Source organism: Centropristis striata, chromosome 13, assembly GCF_030273125.1.
Source record: "Centropristis striata isolate RG_2023a ecotype Rhode Island chromosome 13, C.striata_1.0, whole genome shotgun sequence".
In the NCBI taxonomy this organism is placed as follows: Eukaryota; Metazoa; Chordata; class Actinopteri; order Perciformes; family Serranidae; genus Centropristis; species Centropristis striata.
Window position 1 is genome coordinate 19,283,884 of NC_081529.1, and position 14,452 is coordinate 19,298,335.

A 14,452-nucleotide genomic window follows, 5' to 3' on the forward strand; every position below is an offset into this window, starting at 1 on the left:
AATCGTGTTTATTAGATTGTGTTGCACAAAGTCGAGTTCTGTTGGTAAACAACAAAACTATTTAAACTTTAAAGGCACATTTAAGCACTCTTTAAATAAAATATCCTTGAAAATAGTGGTGGATGGATTTAGGAAAGCAAGGTATATTTGCTAAATTAAAGGTAAATCTTGCTTAATACTTCTTCTACATCATGTTTTATATGTAGTCTAATGTAACTCGATATTACAGGGAGTTATTAAGCCCAGGGGGATGGCAGATGGGATTTCAGTGTAAGCAATAACGTTGAAAAGGGCATAAAGGTCTCCCAGATGTTGACCTTTTAAAGTGGTCGCCACCTGTTGTATTTAATCCTCTGCTTATACCTCCAGTATTTAACTGTGTCTTCAAAAGGTGTCATAGTGCTGTGACGTGGTTATCCCCTTAATCTTCAAGACAGCTGTCTGGATTTAGGTAGTGATGACTATAATCCCATTTGGCACCTTGAGGGGCCGCCAGCGTGTATACGAGGCAGAGTGACTCGAATGAGTTTCACCTTAGTGAAAGTCAGTCTGCAGGATGGGGAATACTAAGAGCAGCGCTTTGTCGAAGGAGCTCCTTGAGGAACTGAAATCCAACACAAAATACTCGGAGTCGGAGCTGTGCACCTGGTACCAGTCCTTTCTGAAGGAGTGTCCCGGCGGGAAGATCAGCAGGCAGCAGTTTGAAGGCATCTACGCCAGTTTCTTCCCAAACGCCGACCCCACAGAGTACGCACGCCACGTATTCAGGAGTTTCGACACCAACGCAGATGGCACTTTGGACTTTAAGGAGTACATCGTCGCTCTGCACCTCACATCTGGAGGAAAGACTCTGCAGAAGCTGGAGTGGGCCTTTGCCCTCTACGACGTGGACGGGAACGGAACCATCAGCAAAAATGAAATCCTAGAGATTGTTAGGGTACTTATACCTTCTTATTTCACCATTATGTTGCAGAAAAGATAGTTTAAATACTATTCATTCATTATTATATATATACACATATATATATACATATACATATATATATATATATATATACATATACATATATATATATATATATATATATACATATATATATATATATATCCCAGAAAATCCCTTTATTCCTGCAGTAACTAACACATTTTAACTCCCATTCAGCTTCCTTACAAAAACCTTTCCCGGATAAATCTTGAAAAAAAGATATATTGTTCCATAATTCGGTTTATTTATCTTCTGCTTGGCACATAATATATCACCCTATGTTGAGCTATTCATGCTTTTATTCCCTAGAAAATTTCTGTAATCAGAACAAAAGGGATTGTAAGAAAGTGATTAATGAATCCATAATGTTGTAGACTTGTTTACATGTTTTTAAATCCCTAAAAATAATAACCAGACAACATAAATGTTTTTGGAATAATTGTGTAATAGTGTTAATTACCAACATTATATCCCCATTTTTCATTCTTCAAACAGCCCAAAACCTGCAAATATTTAAAGTAACACGGGTTATTAAAAATCTTAATGGTATTTTCTTTGTATTAATATTTATTATTATATTTGTATTTTATGTTGAAATAAGGCATGAGTGTAAAAACATGCTCAAAAATTACTCTCACACAGTCAATATTCAACATGATTCCTGTTGACGACCAGAAGAACCTCCCAGAGGATGAAAACACGCCTGAGAAAAGGGGGGAAAAAATCTGGGAATTTTTCGGGAAGAAAGAAAACGGTAAATCACCATTAATTAACTCGGTTTTAACAGCTGCTTTATGGCTTTTTTTCTGTTCCATAAAAAGCACCCACATTGATGCTGTTTTTCGTCCTTTCCCAGATAAAATCTCAGAGGGAGAATTCATTCAGGGAGTGATGGACAACAAGGACATCCTGCGGTTGATACAATACGATGAGCCTCAGAAAATTAAAGACAAGCTGAAAGAGAAGAAGCAGTAATATATTAGCTCAAGCCCCTTTTGTGATTTCAAGACTGTTTTATTTTTTCTGTTTACATTTTATCACGATCTGGCTGCTTGTCCACTTCACTCACGTCTCTCTCTCTTTTTGTCTTTCACGATTATTAACAGTGTTTAATTATTGTCTTTGTAACCAGAAAGCAATAAAATAATTGCATTTCATACCAGAAAACAGAAGCAAAGGAAGACTTGAAATGGCAATTTAAAATCTGAGTTTGACATTTTGTGCAGTTACACTGTGGATCTGTATTAATCATGTCGTAAACATCATTATACTGCCCTATGAGGCCAAAAGTTACATATTTGGTTCAAATTGACCAGAATAAAACTAATATATTGCTGTGTGTAATATATATTGAAAAACAGCATGCTAAGGACATAAGAACCAGCAAACAGAAATATAGATCAAAATGCCGAGACCGTACTTGCTAATATAGCAATAACCAAAGCTAATTTACCATTAAATCACATATATTTTTGTTGTAATACATTTTTGCTTATTTGCTCAAATTGTAACTGGATAATCAAATTTGATGCTCTAACATCTAGTTATTGAGTTTCTTACACCACATAAATTAGACAACAGCTAAATCTAAAAATATAATGAAGAAAGAAACACCAGAAGCTAGTCTGGCTAAATGCTAACTAGCAGGGTAGTAGTAACTGCTGTCTCTGAGACCTCTGATGATAGTGAAAAAAATAAATAATTTCACATAATGATGAGACATAATATAGACTGTAACAACATGATTATAAAAACAACTTAGAAACTTAGGTCATTGCTTCTGTAATTAACTAAACTAGCAAGTGATTTGTTATTTTATGTTGCAAAGATACTTTTAAGTGACATATTTTTGTGATTTATTAAACATTATTTTAGTACTAATGGACAATTTGCTTAAGAACAAAAAAAACATAATGGAGAGAAAAAACGCAGATAAAAATAAGTTAGAAACAGCGTAGCCAGCTAATCTAGCAACCAATTAACCTAGCTAGCAGGGCAGCAGTAACTGCTGTCTCTGTGGCCTCTGATTCGACTTGATTTCACTTAATTTTATGTTGCTATACTACACAATTACATTTTTGTGTTGATTTAAGAAGTTATTTATTATCTCAAAGGCGAAATTGACAATAAAGATGAAGAAGAAACAAAATAAATGGAGAAAAATAGTAACAGCAGATTAACTGGTCCAGCTAAATGCTAATTAGCTTAGCTAGCAGCAGTAGCAATAACTGTGGACTTCATGAGATTTTTAAACCACATTCAAAGTCAGATTTTTGTGTTGAATTAAACATGAATTTATTAATATATTTAGGCTAATTATAGCTCAAATGGACACGACAGCTAAAGAGGAAACACATTTTGTGTGTGTTTTCTCTACACCCTTTAGATTGTTTTATTGGTTTCATGTAAGGAAAATGATCTCTATTGGCATGAAAATCATACAATTTTACAACATATATCTGCTACATACTTTGGGATGTGTTTTACTTTCTGAACATGCTCTGGGTTTGTATGGCAGAATAGACCCGTGTATCCTTACTTACAGCTTTCCCCTGACAACTAATTTACTCTCTTATGTCTGGTAGCGTACCAACAATGTTTGTTCACACTTGAATTCATTAAGTTGATAGCAAGAAAGTCGAGACAGGAGCTCCTTATGAGAGGAATTAGGCTCGGGTTAACAATCCGCCTGTACCAGCCAATCCGATTAGGAGGTGAAGGTCAGTTGAGACAAACAGACTCCTTACTCGAGTGTCTGGTTCGAACAATGTGGGCTGGAAACATTGAGGAAGAATGTATTGCTACACATTTTTGTGTAGTTAGTAAATATTCTTAGGCAAGCTTTATGTGACAATGGATGTCAGTGTGAAAGATTAGACGAAATACTAGTATTTAAAGCATGGAATATGCAACAAGAATAGTGTTTTTCACTAAAAAAAACTGGCCTTTTACCACATGGATGGTAATAAATATCAAGGATTGAAGAAAACTTGTTTACTTTCCTTGATTATGTAAGAATTGGAGGTACCAGGAGATATATGGGGAAACCAAAAACCAATTTGTTGGTGGGTGTGGGAGAGAGATATTGTCATTTTCATGGAAATGTAGTTAATTATTGCATCAGGAGGTATTAAGTATAGAATCTCTCACCAGTGGATGGCCACCTGTCTTACTTATCTTTCTAATCTTGACTGGACTGGATCCAGAGCCTGAAAACTGACCTGAAGATTTAAGAGTTACAGCTGATTAAACCATGCAAATGTTACCGTCCTCCTAGTACAGTTACATAACAACACACCGTGATATTAAATGGTTTTTTTTAAGGAGGAGATTTATTTCGGACACTGCATTCCACAGTACACCGTCTGGACAGAGGTCACCTATGATCAAACATTCGTAAAACATCGGATTTGAATGCACGTTATGAAAATGTTAATCACAGAAGGGCAGTAAAACTCAACCATTACGTCATGAAACTGTCGAACATTTAGTTGGAACATAATAACTTTTTGTTTACATTTAGTGCACAACATTGACACACACTGATAAAATCTCTACAACAGATATGCTGATTAAACCTGTGCCTGTTAAGCCTTTTGGGGTTTAAAGCAAAGTCTGAATGTTTTATTTAACACAAAGATAATGTAGTGCACTATCAATGTTGGTGATACGGCAGGTAAGCATTTATATTTCTTTTTTTAAAAGCAGTTATTTTCTCTTGCCCGGCAGCTGGATTAGGATTAGCTGGATTTGATTGGCTTCGTGCTTTTTGAGAAATTAAAAAAAATAACGGCCGCGGAAAAAATTCCAAATAAATCCAGAGCAAACAACAAACAACAAACCAAATGTAAAGACAAAGACGGACACGGACATGTAAACACAGACACTTACTCTTCATGCAGTCTCTGAAAAATGTGTTTCAATTGGGAGCGACCGGGATGAGTCAGCTGGCTTTACAGTTAATGGCCTTGAAATATTTAATTTGTTGGATTCTGCTTCCCACCGCCGTCGTAAAGATATTCTCTGTACATTTACCAAAAATAAAACAAACAACATTGTACAGTACAAACACCTCAGCGGCCTCAAAGATCCTTCGGGCCTTTTTAAACATCTGACAGCAAAATACATCTAGCCTGTATGTACAAATGTACACTGATGCAGTAGAATATGTCAAGGACATTCCAGGTATATAACCGTTAGGCACTAAAAGGTGTTTCAGTGTAACTTGGACCACCTTTTTCCTCCGGACTGATCCAAAATAGACCCTGGCCTAAATCCGATCGACCACATGTTTTGACTTGTGGCGAGCATATTCAAAAACACATTCCTAAACACAGTTTTTATGTGTTTTTCTTTTTAAACAATTGAGGTTACTGGATATTAACGCTGTACACGTATTTTTTTTGTGTGTGTGTGTGTGTTTTGTGAAAGAAAGCTCCTAAATTCTGTCACTTACAAGATGTTTGTGTAAATTCAATGAACTATACCAGAAAAACAACCATCATGGTTCCACAAATTTGTGCAGCTCTTCATATACAGAAAAAGCAAGATATTCAAAACATGCATTTCCACCAAAATGAACCAGCAAAATATGAAAATATATCATATTCAGTCTAAGATCTCAATATGCTTCAATATCCGTATCTAAAATAAAGGTAATATCATTTTTTTTTCTCGTTTGGTTCACACAAACTGTGAAAAGGGTAGATTGAAGCTAAACTAAACAATTCAAAATACATATTATTTTAATAGTGTCGACTTTACAACAGGTAAACAGCAGAATATGTTAAATGGCATTCAATAAGCTAATGTTGATTATGAGAAGGTTAAAATTTAGAAGGAACATGCTGGTACTTTGATCCGATACCGTTCCCTGACGGCGTTTAGTATGAACCTGTCCTCCGGTCGTTTCAGTCAGAGAGAGGATGAGCAGACCAGCGGCCTGAACATGCACTGTCCCTGGATCAGTGTTATCAGAAGTGTTCTGGGACTCTGTGGATGTGTTATAATACTGACGACAGAATGGCTGATCCCAGGTCAGGGCTAAATGTCCATGTCCACGGGCCGGACCTCCCCGGTGTAGTTCTCCTTCACCCACAGCTCTCTGTCTTTGGCTGGATCCAGGTTCTGCAGCAGCTGGTCCACCGGCTCCACCGTCTGCACACACATTCACAGTCACATGAACCCAGAGAACAATATACTTTATTTTTTACTTTTTCACTGAAAGTGAGATAAGAAGAACTCAGAAATTTGGCACATGTGATAAAAAATTCAGGTCTGGTGCTCAAGTGCTCTGGTGCATTTTGTTGGCTAGCTTGTTTTTGCTGGTGTGCAAATCAAAGAACTGAACTCTGGTCTGCTAAAAAACGGTTTGGTTCTTTTCCAGGTGCACCAGAGTTTGGTTCTCTGCAGGTGAGAACGCAGTCCGAACCAAAGGAAGGAAGTGAACCAAAACACAGAGCATTCTGGATTGAATTTGGGCAGACATGGTAGTAGCAGGCTTAAACAATGTCTCATGAACAAACAGGGACTAATGATGAAGTAAAGGCCCTTATCTAAATATAATAGGAACAGAATGGTGGCAAATGGATTCAGTCACACAGTGGATTAATGCTGCGTAAAAGTGAAAAAACTCCACCAACGATACATTCAAGTGTTTGAAAAGTGGATGAAAAACAAACCAAATAAAAAAACAACAACAATGTTGCAACTTCACCACTAAATTGCACCGAGTCCACCAGACTTTATATGTGAAAGTGACCTGAGAGAAAATTTTAATACTTTTCATTGAATTTTTTGCCATTTCCAGGCTCTGTATTTGAACAAACCCCTCCTACAGATTTAACCAGATCAACTTCAATGGCTTCATATGGTTTGTACAATCTCAATGAAAAGCTGTTTTAAAAGCTTGAGGTTTTTACGAATGTTGTTGCCGTGTTGTGGCGGCAAACAATCTTGTTTCACCAAAAAAAAAGTTGTTGCAACTTTAGTGTACAGTACATTGTTCAAAGTGCACCAATTTCTCATGCTTTGTAAAAAGTCCAAACAGTAAATGGTTAGTTGGCGTTTTAAAGGGTTATTTGTGATTTATCAAAGTCACACAATAACGCACAAAGTTACCGATCGAGGCAGCAATAGACCTGCAACTCTTCTGTTTTACAAGCTAAAACTACTGCTTTTATCAATGTAGTCTAGTGGCTTTGAAGAGGACCCACCAGCTTCATAAAGGTCTGTCTAATGGTAAGATAAAGGTGAAAGTCTCCTAAATATAGCATACACTTAGGCTGAAGAGTTTTTTAGGTGTCTAAAGATGTGGCTACTTTGATTTATTGATGCTTGTAATCACTTCATAGTTCTTGGTCACAAAATCAGTTTCCATCCAAGCAAAATTCTTGGTGCTTTGTTCAAATTCAAAAGAGATTCATGACTTGACGTATAAATTCTTCTTACAGATCATTGAACCAGTTTGATCTCCAGTGTTTGTATCACCTCTGAGGAGTTTGACCTGTCAGCTTCACACAGAGAATCGTCCTTGTTATTCCCGCAGCGTTGACAGACTAACGTCTCGTTAGATTTACCGGGTCTACTCTTCACCACCTAAATAAGCAGAGCGTCTCGGTGGGCTTCTTCGAGGCGCAGAGTGATGACAGCACAGTGTGTTGGATGAGAGGCTGACGGAGGAAACACTGACTGTAGGGCTCCATCTGTCACAACATCTACACTCACAGCAAGTGGCACGCAAAGCATGCCACAGCCTGCTGCATCACTGGTACTTCTAATAACGGATTGTTCAGTTGTTCACTGATTCATTGATTATTCATATAAAAATCTAAAAAAAGTGGGTAATTATGACTGTATGCAAATAACCTCCAATCTAAACAAAAATCAAGTACGTTTTACTGGATATTTTTATGAGATAAATATCAGTTTGGTGTCATCTAAAACCCCTATCTTCAGTATCAGCATGGTAAAGAAAAACAGGAAAAATGAGCTCAGACTCACACTCTGATTGAACATGTCAGTTTCATGCCGCAGAGTCGTGTACTGGCGTAAATGCTGCTGAATCCACTCGATACGTTCAACCTCCAGTTTCTCCAGCTCCTGACGAGGAAGGAAGCCCAAAGAGAAAAACAGTTAACCCTGTGCTTGTTCATCATTGTTTCACTCGACTGCTGAACGTGTACTATGACTACAACTACATTAATTAATCTTTAACTTTTCACAGCTCTGGTGCTACAGAGCAGTGCTACATCCGACTACATTAGGCCTGTATTAGGCCTTCTGTATTTTTTCTATATTATGTATGTCATATACCACTTACACTACACTGTGTATATCTCTGCATATATGTGAATATATTTATTCATTGATGTTCATACTACTAAATGCAGCAACTTATTTAACATGATAAAATATATTTTCTCCAATGTGCAATATTTGTAAAACGCAAAGTACTCTCAGGAAAACAAACAAACACAAAAAATATATATTAATAATAAATAGGAAACAGCAGAAATGTATACGTAATGTGCATAGAATGTATGTATATGTATGTCTTATTTTTATATATATATTCTTTATTCTGTCTCCTATATCTATGTGTCTGTACAACTACATTTTCCCCACTGCGGGATGAATAAAGTCTTATATTATATTATCTTATCTTTATGTTATATTGCATATTCATGAACATTTATTTGTTCTCCATTAACAATGAGTAATTTATAGACAAAGAAATGGCCAGTGTCTTTGTCTTTGTGTTATAATACTCAAATAACAGAAACCTAAATACACTTATTTGGGATTTGGGAAGGGCAGTGCTGTTAGTTATAGCAGCTATTTTAGATTTATCCTTTAAATGAAAATTTTGATTAGTTTTAGTCCTATTTTAGTAATTTTTAGCCTTCATACTTTTTTTGTTTTTGCTCCTTTTTTAATTTAGTCTTTGTCCTGTGTTTAATGTACATATTTCATCATAGATTTTGTAAACAAAATTAACACTGGGGTAGTGCTGCAAAAAAAGTCCTTAATGATGAACATCTGCTGTAATTTAAACACATTTTACAGCTGAGATCTCTGACACCTCAAACTAAAGTTTATTTCTGTGTCATTTAAGATTTTTTTTATAAAAGATTCTCATAAAATTAGGGCCAGTCTTTAAGACTAAAGCTGGCAAAACAACGTTAAAGCTTAGGAAGACTCCCAACAAAACATTCCAGATTATAATTAAAGGTCGAACCATGCTGGTGGTGACCATTTCTTCAAACCACTTGCACTGAGTTTGGTTGTACAGATCCACGCAGCGCATCAGGTCGTCTCCTGGAGAAACAAAGAGAGGTCAGAGGTCAACACACGTCTGTCAGTCTACAGTCTTGTCTCAGTCTTCAGCCCTGTATATCTGTTATTATTATTATTATTAGCAGTGGTGGAATGTAACTAAGTACATTTACTCAAGTACTGTACTTAAGTATCATTTTGAGGTACTTGTAATTTGAGTATTTCCATTTTATGTAACTTTATACTTGTATTTCACCAAAATATGAGGAAATTATTGTACTTCTTACTCCACTACATTGAACTGACAGCCTCAGTTACTTTTTACACGTCAAGATTTAACATAAAAAACATTATCCATTTAAGGTGATTAGGCATTGTTTTAATTGAACCTCATAATATTATATTAAATAGTTTAAATGCGCCCTACCGTGACAATATATTTGGAATAAATAAAATCTGTCTATCAATCTGAGTGGTTCCATTCTGCATAACGAGTACTAATACTTTTGATACTTTAAGTAAATTTTGATGATGATAATTTTGTACTTTTACTTCAGTAAGTTTTGAATGCAGGACTTTTACTTGTGGTGGAGTAATTTCACAGTGCGGTGTTAGTACTTGAGTAAAAGATCTGAATACTTCTTCCACCACTGATAATTAGTAGTAGTGGGAATAGTGGTAATATACAGTGAATAACCTGAGGTAAAACCTGTGATGACCAGCAGAGAGCGCTCACAATTCACTCCTCAATGATGCAAAGATTTAATGTGGACATGGAGCTGTTATTAAGGCTGTTTATACAATAAATGAAGCCATAAAGACAATTGGATGAGTGCTATTCTGATATCTTCAGGACTGTTTTACAACAAAAGTCAAACATAAATTAAACAAAAATACTAGTTTTTCATTTTGACTCCCTGCCGCCGTCAGCTCAAACTCCCCTTTGAACACCACGCTGCACATTTCTGGAACAAACATGAAACAGATCTCAGATTTGATTTGACAACTACTATTTCTAAATCAGCGCTAAAAAACCTGAACTGCTCACATTTGCTTCGGATTCATCTTTGGGCTTTTTTAATTCAGTAAAAGATCTGACGACATCTCTCCCGTCTCTCTCCCAAATCCAAAAATAGATACAACTTCTTCTTTCAATTTTTGGTTATTGGTAAAAAAAAAAAAAAACAGAATATTTCAGCTCTCTGTGTCTGAAAACATGAAGAAGTGTCAGATAGTAGGGCAGAAACATGACTGGAGCTCATTAATATTCTGTGAGTGAAGGTTAAAACACGCCTCAGAGTGCAGCGAGGCGTGATGACATCTGGCCCGACCTTGAGGCGGTGGCGGTGTTGATCACAGACACAAGGCCGACATAATTTAACTGTATCTATGTGCGCTATTGATTAGCGCTGTGGACTGTGACTAATCTACTGGAAGATAAGTTCCTGCAGAGCTTTTCTCTCCTGAGCAGAACAATTACAACATGAACTCATCTTCTATCTTATTAAAATGTCACAGAGACTCTCAGCTCGGATGACGTCTGTTGCCGTGCTGTGTCTACAACTTAAACTCATTAAAGAAAACAAAATTACCTTCACATCAAATTTAATTTGATATTCCATGCAAGAAAAGATCAGTAAAGTGTCGCCTTCAGCCCGTAATGCGATCATAAATATATTTAAATAAAGGATAGTCTTATTATAATCATGATTATTGGTCATATCAGTATATACCTTTACATTTGTTTAGTTTTTTTGCAAGATCAAAAGGCACTTAGGCTTACCAGGTTATGCAAAAACAGAATAAAAGGCACAAAGAGGGATTTAACTTAGACAAAATAAACCAGATCGTAGTATCTTAAACTTTAGCTAAATATTTGATGTTTACATTTTGCTGTGACTCCCTTTTTTTTTTTTTTACCTTCGAAAATAATTTAAAGACACGTGGGAAAAAAGGCTTGAAAACACAAAGAAACAGATTTAGTTTCTCAGTGCAGTTATTTGGTGACACATTAAGTACCAGAGTTGTGAATCCCCAGAGGCCCCACGATATGATTTTATGCCAATACTTGCGTCACAATACCATATTATTGCGATTTTAAGCATTTTGCGATATGGTGAGTATTGCGATACAATATATTGCGATTTAACTGTTTAACCGCATTTTGTGTCCACAAAATTAAATTCAATCAAGAATTGTTTTGTCCAATAAGAGAAAATTCTCAGTCTATTCATCTCACTTCAGTCTTTTTATTTCTCCACAATGAGAGTCAAACCCACAGACTGACCAACAAAGTATTCAGTCAAACTGAACTGAACTGATATCAAACATGTATTGAAGATAACAACTGCAGCATTTTATCAACCTGTCCTCAACTTTAAGCTTCATTGCTCTGACTTTTTTTTAATGAAACATTAAAAATAGCCTAACTTTGCAGTGTTATTTCGAAAAAACTTCCTGACACGATATCCTGAAACATGGTGCCTATAGATTCCTTAGATCTTCTAGTTTCATATGATACCAATATCTCCAGTATATTCCTAAAAGTGAAACTGCTGGTCCGCCAGCCGTCAGAACGCTAAATATTGAGACTTGGCGGCCATGAATCGATATAATATTGCCACACAAAATATCGCAATAATATACTGATATTTCCCCCCACCTCTATTATGTTGAGCTAAACTTATTAAAACATGTCTGCTGTGACCGGCTCGTATTAAAGCTCTGACTGTGACCTCTGACCTGCTTGTGTGGATTTCCGCCGGGCCTTCTTGATGTCCTCCTCTGTCTTGTTGCTGAGTTTGATCTCCAACTGTTGGGTCTTCACTTCCAGATCTTTCTGCCTGTCTGCCAAGGCTTTACGGGCCTGCGTCACACACACACACACACACACACACACACACACACACACACATTAAGCGGGATGTGTGAATGTAGACACAATGAGTCATTCAGCATAATCCTCAGATTTACTGTACCTACATCTATTACAGGAGTCATTAAGGCCTTTTCATGTTGGCTCCTGACGTCCGCACTGCGATCCCGGTCTCATCCTTTAATCTTTTCTTTAATCCATTTCATTGAGTCTCTCCTCTTATTCTGCACTGAGGCACATCTCCGAAGGTCGCAGTGTAAAAGTGTTTCGAAGGTAAACATGCAGTAATGGCGATGCCAAGAAAATCTCTTTTTTTCAAGAGACAGTAAGAGGAAGAAAACGTGGGACTGAGCCAAACTAAACCCACTGATTAATGAAGCCGAGCAGAGATGTAGTCAAAAGTTTGTTTTTTGTCTAGAAATCACTTTTTAAAGCCGGGATCAGCTGCAGTGATCGACAGTAAACACTGAGTGCAAAATATTCCAAAGTTGTTTGCTCTAAAAGTTTGAGGCAGGTTGCAGTATTTCGGACAATATACAACCATATACAGTTTATAAATGTTTAGCTTGAAGAAAGATCCTAGTAAATGGATGGCAGGAAGAGCAACAATAACTCAACCACAGATATAATCAATTCAGCAACACAATCAACTGTTTCCTAACCGTAGCTAACCGAGCAAAAACACAAAAATAAAGAGAAATTAATTAATTAAACGGTTTGTTTGTCTACTGTAACGTAAGCTGTAACTGCAGGGATGTTGACAGACACAAGCCTGCATCCCCGAAGCATAAAAATCCAAAAGGCACGCAGTAAACTACAGCAGATATCAGCTGATACTAGCCTAAAACAGATATATCTGTATCTGTCAGTATCAATGTAAATGTTGTCCAATATGAAAACTTTTTTACAGAAGATATAATGCAGAGAGGAAGCTTGAGGTGATTTAGAAATGACGTCATCATCATGGAGTTTGTTAAGGTTGTTCTCCAAATATGGTGATGTAGTCGATGTACAATGTATAATAATGTTAAACATGTGTTAATAAGGAGCCTTCTGAGTACATTTGCAGAGACATACTTACATACAACTTTTTTTTTTACAATTCAAGTTAAAAAATGAATGAAATTGGCCGTCAAATAGGCAACCTCATAAATCATTTGTATCAGGCCCATGTCTGTCGGGCCCAAGTTAACTTAATTCTAATGCGTCAAAGAGATGCACCCTTTTTTTTTACACTGTGAACAACAAACTTACGTTGAAATCAGAAGTAGTGCTAGTAAGCTGTTAGCAGTTCTTCCTGCCAGTGTTGTTGACCGGCAGATTTTGTTGATAAACAAATTCTAGGAGCAGCATGTGGGTCCTAATGTTTCTACAATTACACTGTTGCCCATAAAGTTGAAATTATTATGTTTTCAGACACAATCCTCTGTTAATATTGGTTTCATTTCCATTGTGATATGTTTGGAAGAGACTGATTAATAAAGTTTTGAGAATATATACACTATATCTGTCACAATCCTTTTATGAAAAGAGGTAAAAAATATTTTATTCCAACTTTGTGAGCAACAGTGTAATTATCCTTTCAGTGGTAAATGTGGTGTGTAATCATTGTTAACACCTCAAAAACTAAGTGAATGAAATACAGCGTGGCCTTGCTCCACACTATTCTAATAAAATATCTGCACAAGGAAACCTTTGAAACCTTTGTCTAAAAATATGAAAAATATAAATATTGTAAGTCTTGGCTGTGGAAATGGTGCATCAGCAAAGAGATGCAGAACCATATTCCTAATGACACATGACCCAAAATGGAAATAAAATAAAATAAATGTGTATATGCAGAGAAAAACAAAGTCATTCATGAAATGATTTCTGCAGGTGGGAAGCAGAAACAAAGTACCAATATGTTCCAAGTGTAGGAGTTCCTGAAGCTCTTTTTATTATGTAACTTTTCTGATGCAGACAAACACTGATGTGTATTTTTTGTGTGCAAATAGACTAGATCACTGTTTAGAGATTCACTTTGGGAATTTTTGCACTGTTTGGAGGAAAACAGCTGACTATAGTATATCAATATATCTGCAGCTCTATCTGGCCTATATCTTAATATTCAACTGTCAGACTCCTCACCTTCTCCACACTTGCGTAACGACTCGCCAGCTGCTTCCTGAGGTCGGCGATGTGATGGTCGTACTTTTTCAGATCCTTCTTGAAGTTGTCACCTCTGAATGTCAGCAGTGGTTTTTCCACCTCAGTGTGGAGCTGTGAAAACAAGTCAGCAGGCTGTTAGAAACGTATTTATTATCGATGTGTGG

At 36.5% G+C, this 14,452-nt stretch overlaps 2 protein-coding genes across 4 annotated transcripts in view; one reads left to right on the plus strand and one right to left on the minus strand.

Moving 5' to 3' along the window:
- Positions 1–556: 556 nt before the first annotated feature.
- On the plus strand, positions 557–2,160 carry rcvrna (recoverin a). 2 transcript variants are annotated; one of them, XM_059347699.1, is made up of 3 exons: positions 557–937; positions 1,628–1,739; positions 1,842–2,160. In XM_059347699.1, exons 1-3 carry the CDS (start codon positions 557–559, stop codon positions 1,958–1,960), a joined length of 612 nt encoding a protein of 203 aa, XP_059203682.1. In that variant the 3' UTR covers positions 1,961–2,160. The 2 variants fall into 2 exon arrangements, with proteins under 2 accessions (XP_059203682.1, XP_059203681.1); XM_059347698.1 differs by having other exon boundaries at positions 1,628–2,160.
- Positions 2,161–2,238: 78 nt separating this feature from the next.
- The window catches only part of gas7a (growth arrest-specific 7a), a 45,855-nt gene continuing 33,641 nt past the window's right edge, over positions 2,239–14,452 (minus strand). For both annotated transcript variants that reach the window (XM_059347697.1, XM_059347696.1), the window contains 5 exons: positions 14,268–14,399; positions 12,005–12,128; positions 9,225–9,304; positions 7,988–8,086; positions 2,239–6,142 (listed from right to left, as the gene is read on the minus strand). In XM_059347697.1, the coding sequence (XP_059203680.1) occupies positions 6,029–6,142; positions 7,988–8,086; positions 9,225–9,304; positions 12,005–12,128; positions 14,268–14,399 (549 nt within the window). In that variant the 3' untranslated portion in view covers positions 2,239–6,028. The remainder of the gene's footprint in view (positions 6,143–7,987; positions 8,087–9,224; positions 9,305–12,004; positions 12,129–14,267; positions 14,400–14,452) is intronic.